Source organism: Myotis davidii, unplaced genomic scaffold, assembly GCF_000327345.1.
Source record: "Myotis davidii unplaced genomic scaffold, ASM32734v1 scaffold1453, whole genome shotgun sequence".
Taxonomy (NCBI): Eukaryota; Metazoa; Chordata; class Mammalia; order Chiroptera; family Vespertilionidae; genus Myotis; species Myotis davidii.
Window position 1 is genome coordinate 200,849 of NW_006284441.1, and position 6,618 is coordinate 207,466.

General features: G+C 63.9%; 2 protein-coding genes across 2 annotated transcripts in view; one reads left to right on the forward strand and one right to left on the reverse strand.

Annotated features, from left to right (window-relative positions):
• DPEP1 (dipeptidase 1 (renal)) overlaps positions 1 to 1,236 on the forward strand; it is a 10,264-nt gene extending 9,028 nt beyond the window's left edge. The window contains exon 11 of the mRNA XM_015572018.1: positions 1,182 to 1,236. Within this exon, the coding sequence (XP_015427504.1) occupies positions 1,182 to 1,236 (55 nt within the window). The remainder of the gene's footprint in view (positions 1 to 1,181) is intronic.
• Positions 1,237 to 1,282: 46 nt separating this feature from the next.
• Positions 1,283 to 6,618, reverse strand: part of LOC102768865 (charged multivesicular body protein 1a) — a 39,416-nt gene continuing 34,080 nt past the window's right edge. Inside the window, exons 5-10 of the mRNA XM_015572061.1 lie at positions 6,240 to 6,261; positions 5,562 to 5,639; positions 4,228 to 4,374; positions 3,716 to 3,844; positions 3,155 to 3,342; positions 1,283 to 2,690 (exon numbers count right to left, since the gene is read on the reverse strand). Coding sequence (XP_015427547.1) covers positions 2,669 to 2,690; positions 3,155 to 3,342; positions 3,716 to 3,844; positions 4,228 to 4,374; positions 5,562 to 5,639; positions 6,240 to 6,261 — 586 coding nt within the window. The 3' untranslated portion in view covers positions 1,283 to 2,668. The remainder of the gene's footprint in view (positions 2,691 to 3,154; positions 3,343 to 3,715; positions 3,845 to 4,227; positions 4,375 to 5,561; positions 5,640 to 6,239; positions 6,262 to 6,618) is intronic.

Sequence of the window (6,618 nt, forward strand, 5' to 3'; positions counted from 1 at the left end):
GTCCTGGGGCGCCCTGGGCCACGCGCTGTGGGGGCTCAGGCCCGGCCCAGAGGCCCCTCAATAAAGGCACCGGCCCTTTGCGTCCTGAGGGTGTCGTCCTGGAGGGCTCTCCGCGTCCCGGGCACATCCTGGGAAGGGCCCCTGGCTGGACGTCCAGGCACAGGAGGCCCGAGTGCTGGTAGGACAGGCCGGGAAGGGCTTGGGTCTGACGGGGGCTTCGCATGGACACCGCGAGGGTCTTTAAACACAGCCCAGGCTGCAGTGCCACCGCCCCCGCCCCGCACTGTACACTCCCACCCACACACCCACTTCCTCCTAATTATGCCTGCACACACGTGTGCACACACGCATGCACATACACACACCCACACGCGCATGCACGCACGTGTGCACGCATGCATGCACATACACACACCTACATGCACCCACACACGTGCACGCACCCCCTGGGCTCAGCCTCCTGACAGCAGGCCTCTCCAGGGTCACCTGCAGGGTCTCCTCACAGTGAACTTGGTCCTGCCACCCCCCCGCCCCCCCCACGCACCCCGGCCCTGGGCAGAACGCACACATATGTGTGTGTGGGGGAGAACAGCACCTCCCGCTGGACATTCAGCGCCTGTGTCTTGAGATGAATATTCTCGTGGGTGACAGACCCCAGTGGGGCCCCACCAGGTCAGAGCCCTCTCCAGGCCCGAGAACGTGCCCTCGACAGGGCAGGCTGTGAGGCCGGGCGTGGGGCAACCCGACGGCAGGCAGGAATTCCTCTGCTCAGGCGGCCCTGCCCAGCGTGGCCCCGCGACCCTGGCAGCCACCTGGGCAGCCGTGCTATTCGCTCCCCAGCCCCTGGGGGGAGGCGTGAACCCCCCAGGCCGTGGGAGCAGCTGGGGGTCCCGTGGGCACGGCCTGCCTCATCCCCAGCTAGCACCTCCCCCGGAGGATCCAAAGTGACCAGAAGGGACATGTGTGGGTATCTGCTCATCACCCCTCTACGACAGGGCTGTTTCTGGGGGGCTGTCAGGAGGTGGGAGGGGACCCTGGCGGCATGAGAAAGGCTTTAATACTCGTCCTGAAATAATCTCAACCACATTATGTTTAAAATTATTTCAAAGTAAAAACCCCACATTCTGTCTGTCTGGGGCCTGAGAATCCGATTCCCTGGACCCCGCCTGCTGTCCTCCCAGATCCCTCAGCCTCCTGCGCGGGGGGCCGGACGACCACACTGAGGGGCCCACCTAACCCACCTCCCCCCGCCAGCCCCAAAGCCACTGAAGCAAACCTGGAGCAATGTCTCAATCAACTTTATTTACAGTAGCATTATAGGAAAAGGGCACACACGCCCACTGCCTTCCATGAGCCATGGCCTCCCCACCCCACACCCGGGTCCCAGAAACTCACAACCTCTGAACCCCCAGCATGTGGGCGCCCCGAGGGGCACGGCCAGGGAGTAAGGCGAGGTCGGTATCACAGGAGAATGCCGGGTCTCACCCACAGCCCACTCCCCTTCGGCTGCCCAACGCCGCCCACTGCACAGACACCACGGCTCCCACGTCCAGGAAGAAGCAAGCGCAGGAGCCAAGGTGAAGGTGTGAGGAGACTGGACACAGGAGCCTCTGGGAAGGGCTGGACGGCGGTCAGCTGTGCAGAGCCGGCCTGGCCACACCCACCGCACAGCTCCACCAGCTCCACAGAGGAGGACGCAGACCCAACGCTCCCCCCTGCCGCTTGCTCTTTGTATTTTGGCAAAAACGAAACCCCAAAACACACACACAAAAAAAACAAACCAAACAGCTTCAGGAAAACAAAGTAAACTTCAGGACCAGGAAGAACAGGAAGTGCAGCCGTCTCCTGGCCGTCCTAGCAGGTCACCGGGACGACCTGCTGCTGTCCTAGACACGCAGCCACAGCGGGGGCCCCCTCCCCCCAAGGGTGGCTCTCTGGGCCATCAGCCACTCTGACTTCCAAGGTCAAGGGTGTGAGCCCAGGCAGGAGGGGCCATTGGAGGAGGCACTGCAGTTTAGTACCAGATGTGATTGTGTGGCTGACGGCTCCTCAGCCAGGCCTGGCACAGACGGGGCTCCAAGGGGTCACCCCACACCCCAGGCCCTCCACAGGCAGGAGAGTAAGGACGTGCCCCAGAGTGGGCACGCCTGGACCTGGGGCCAGCTACCCCCAGGGGCTCAGCCAGCTGCAGAGGGCAGGGACAGGCTGGAGAGGACAGGACCCCACCCCTGGACGTTCTGCAAAGGCGGCGGGGGACGTGTTTGCTGGGTGGCCCTCGAGGGCGTCCCCCACACGTCCTGGGGCCTTGCCCGCGTCTGTCTAGGGGTGGGAGAGGCCTGCCCGCTGCTTGGAGGGCTCCAGGTACCGCCTGGCAAGGGGACCCCAACCCCCACTGCTGCTGGTCAGCCGCATACCTGCTATCACAGGGCATCCCCACAGACTGGGGCACAGAGGGAGCCCACAGCCCCTCCAGCTGCTTGGCCCAAAGTCACAGAAACCACCCACGAAAGTCAGAAGTTTGTGCAAATGCACCCGCCGCCCAGCCTAGGAGGACAGGAGGGTCCCAGGCCCGGCAGGCGAGTGCGGAGAGCAGTGAGGGCTGACGCTGCTGCAGGGTCGGCTCGAAGGCGAGAGGCAGGGCGCGGGCCTGGAGCTGCCTGCGCGGCTCCTAATTCCTCAGGGCGGCCAACCTGCAAAGCACAGCAGTGCTGCCAGGAGGGAAGGCGGCCGCGGCACCCGCCCGCCCTCTCCGTCCTCCTCTCCCCGAGCCCGGCTTCTCAGGGCTGTTCTAGCCGACACGCAGGAGAGGCGCTGGAAACAGCCATGGGCAACCCTGTGCACTGTGAGCTGTGGACGGGGAGTAACACGCCTGATGCACAGAGCAGACATGAACCGGGGCAGGGAGAGCTCAGGGCTTGATGCAGAAGGGGTATCACTTAAACTCAGGAACTTAGGAAGCTGGGCAGGAGCCACCTCCCTGGTGCCTGCATCGTGCTGCGGGGTGGGGTGGGGGTGGGTTCTGAGCTGGGCATCTCCTCAGAAGGACTGGGGCCTCGCAGCCGAAGCCGCATGTCACACCCTGTCCTCCGGCCGCCGCCAGCCCAGAGCCCCCCCTTGCCTCACAGGCAGCCGCAGGGCTCGAGCGATCGCCCACCTGCGCGACAGCTGGTCCTCCTGGCTGCGCACGGAGCTCTCGCCCACGGCTGACGCGCCTTCGGGCAGCTGGCTGAGCTGGTCCAGCACCTCCAGGCCGTTCTCCTCTGCGATCTGCACGATGAGGCTGTCCACCTGCTCCTGTGGCGTGGTCAACGTGGTGGCCGAGCTCATGGAGTCCTCCATCACCTGGGGGCCGGGCTCTGGGCAGTCAGGTCAAGCCCGGGAGCCCCCACCGCAGCCTCACAGGGGCCCCGGCCACACCACAGCCACCGTCTCATTTCCTGCTCGCTCCCCACTCCCACTCTCTCCAGCCTCTGGGTGTCACGCAGGGAGTGTTTCCGGCCACCCCACCTGGAGATCGCTGGCTCCCCTGCCCCAGGCCTCCTGTGTTCGCGCTGTGTGCTGTCGGGCCCCTGACAAGGGGTCAGGGACGTGGAGGCGGCCCCACCGGGGCTCAGCACAGAGGACACCTGCTAACGCCAGGGAGGGAGCAATGCGTGGCAGCCACACAAGCCGCCCTCCCGACGCGCTGGCCGCCTGCCTGGAAGGGGCAACCTACCGAGGTGTGCACGTCCAGGTTCTGCACCTGCTGCTCGAACTTGTCCATCACCGCAGACACCTTCTGCAGGTCCATGCTGCTCAGCGCTCGGTCCAGGGCTTTGGTCACCTGCGCCATGTTCTTGGTCACCTAGAAAAGGAGGGAGTAAGGAGGCAACAGGACTGAGGAGGGGACATCCCACCAGGGACAGGCCCGAGCCCTCCTCCACTCAGGCCAGCGAGATCCAGCCCGGTCGACCCAGCAGCCCTCGGGCCGCACAGGCCGTCCTGCAGGCGCCCAGGAGACGCCGCCACCAGTGGACACGGAGGCCAGCGCGGCACGCGGGAAAGCCCACGGACACCGGCTCCGGGCTGTGTGCTCTCCTTGGCAGGCACTTGCTGTGCGGGGACTCCCCTGTTCACCCCCGCAGACCCAAAGGGCCCTGGCATGACCCCTTCCAGCCCCAGCTAGTCCCCTGGACGGGGCCAGCAGAGGGAGCACCCACAGGTAGGAGGCCGGGGCCAGACACTCACCCCCTTCATGGTCACAGCTGTCTGCACCTTGGAGGCCACGGCATCCACGCGAGACGCCATGCGCAGCCAGTTCACACCTTCATTCTTCTTGCGAATGGCGTTCTCCGCGTACACACGGGCGCACTCCACGTTCTTCTGCTGCAGGGCCTGAAACGTGGGGCAGTGCCCACCTGCTCAGGGGCCTGGCCTGGCCTGGGGTGTGGCTGCTGACGTGCCCCTTTCACAACCTCGGCAGGGCTGCGAGCTTCGTGGAAATGCAGACACCAGGCCCCCAGCCTGCTCAGGAGCCAGGGTGTCCAGGGCAGGGCCCAGACCAGCCCACAGTGGGTTAGACGGGAAAGCCCTGGAAACACGGCCACCTGTCCCCACCCCCCACTCCCGCGACACACTCGGCCTCTTCAGCTCCCTCCCGAACCTCTCACCGCCGCTCCCCCCCCCCACAACACACACACTCACAAACGAGGGCTGAAGGCGAGGACACAGCCACAGTGGGAAGGGGGCTCTCTGGCCCCACCTCTGCCCTGGGAGCCAGTGTGGGAGGGACGTCCCCAATCCCACACCCCATTCAATAGCTGTCACAGAGGCCCCACCAGGACAGCCAGACCCCCTCCGGCCTTTCCTTCTGTCCCTCCCTGGAGAGGCCCCGAGAGCCTCCCGCCCTGTCCTCGCCCCACAGGGGGCTGCCTCCCCTCTGCCTGGGCTCTGGTGCCCGAGCTCCGCAGGGAAGAGGGCTCAGTGCAGGGTCAGGAGCGACCGCCAGAAGCCCACTTCCTACACCATTTAGAAAAAACTCAAGTTCAGAACGGTGGAAATGAGTAAAAGGCATGGACAGTCAAGGAAAAAGCATAGGCGATGCCCCATCTTTCTGCTTTGGATGCCTGGGGGTGGGGGGCAGAAAAGGAGCCACTGTGGCCTTAGCTAGCGGCCCCTCCCCTTCCCTGTGTGGAAACCACAGCCACGAAGAGAAGATGCCAGGAGCCCAGCTGGTGTGGCTCAGGGGTTAAGCGTCAACCTATGAACCAGGTCGCGGTTCGATTCCCGGTCAGGGCTCATGCCCGGTTGCAGGCTCGATCCCTAGAGTGGGGCGTGCGGGAAGCAGTGATCCATGCTTCTCTCTCATCATTGAAGTTTCTTTTTTTTTTTTTTTCCTCCTCTCTCTAAAATCAAATACACACACACACACACACACATATAAACTTTCCACTAGTTTTTAACATTCGGCTCGTTGAAGCTTCTATCTCCCTCCCTCTCCCGCCTCTCCGACATCAATAAAATATTTAAAACAGAAAGAACAAGAGAGAAGACCAGGAGCAGGGACAGTGGCAGCGCCTCACCTTCTTCACCTTGGCCTGCTCCGCCTTCGAGTCCTTCTCCGCCTTCTTGGCCAGTTTCTCCAGCTGCTTCGCTGTGAACTGAGCAGAGGCGAGAGCCCGGTCACACGGCAAAGCCCTGCCCCCCTAACAAGGTGCCCTCCACGGGCGTGCTTGTGAACAAGTGCCCGCAGCCGCCCACACTCGCCCTCCCGCCCGTGGCCAAGCCCGGGTGACGGGCGACACCAGCAGCTGGCGCACATCACGCTGGCCGCCCACTGTTCAGAACTAACCAGGATGTCAGGGGGAGGGGCACTGGGGGGGAGAGCGGCAGAGCTTGCCCCGGATTCACCGGAAGTGCAAACGGCACCCAGACAGGAGGACACTCAGGTGCCCACACGGCCGCCTTCCATGGGATTTTAAAGGACTCGAGGTCACAGCTTTAAAAGCCCAGTGGAACATCAAGGGAGGAGCCTCAGGCCCAAGTGTTTCTTCAAGGTAACACCTCTTTCACGGATGAGCCCAAGTGACCCTTGCCCTCAGCTGGCACCAGGCAACTCAGTAACCCCCTTGTCACCAGTCGGGCTGGGCCTGGGCAGCGGTCACCAAGTGACAGCCTGTCATTGGGTTGCGATTCACACCAATGTCCCCGCTCACTAACCAGCCGGGCGGGGCTGGGGCCCAGGGCCCTTGGGTACATACCTTCAGCTGGAACAGGGTATCTGCAAAGAGAGGAGACAGTTTGAGGATTTTAAGAAACGTGACGAGCAATACTGCCAGCAAGCAGAGGGTCACCGGGCCCTCCCGGCACAGAGCTGGACCAAGCACGGGAGGGGCCGGCACTGCCGAGGGCTCCCGCCCGCGGTGGACACAGGGCCTGGGCGGCCGCAGGGTCTCCTGCGCCTCGGTCCCTCCTGGCAACACCAGGATGGCGCCAGCTGACCCCAAGGGTGAGTGTGCGGGCAGCGGGCGTGTGGCCCCGGTGAAAACTCAAGGTGGTGGTTGGAAATGAAAGCAACTGCAAAGGTCCCTTGGGATTCCTTCCAGGTTTCTGGGTTTAATAAGGCCGAGGACGTGAGGG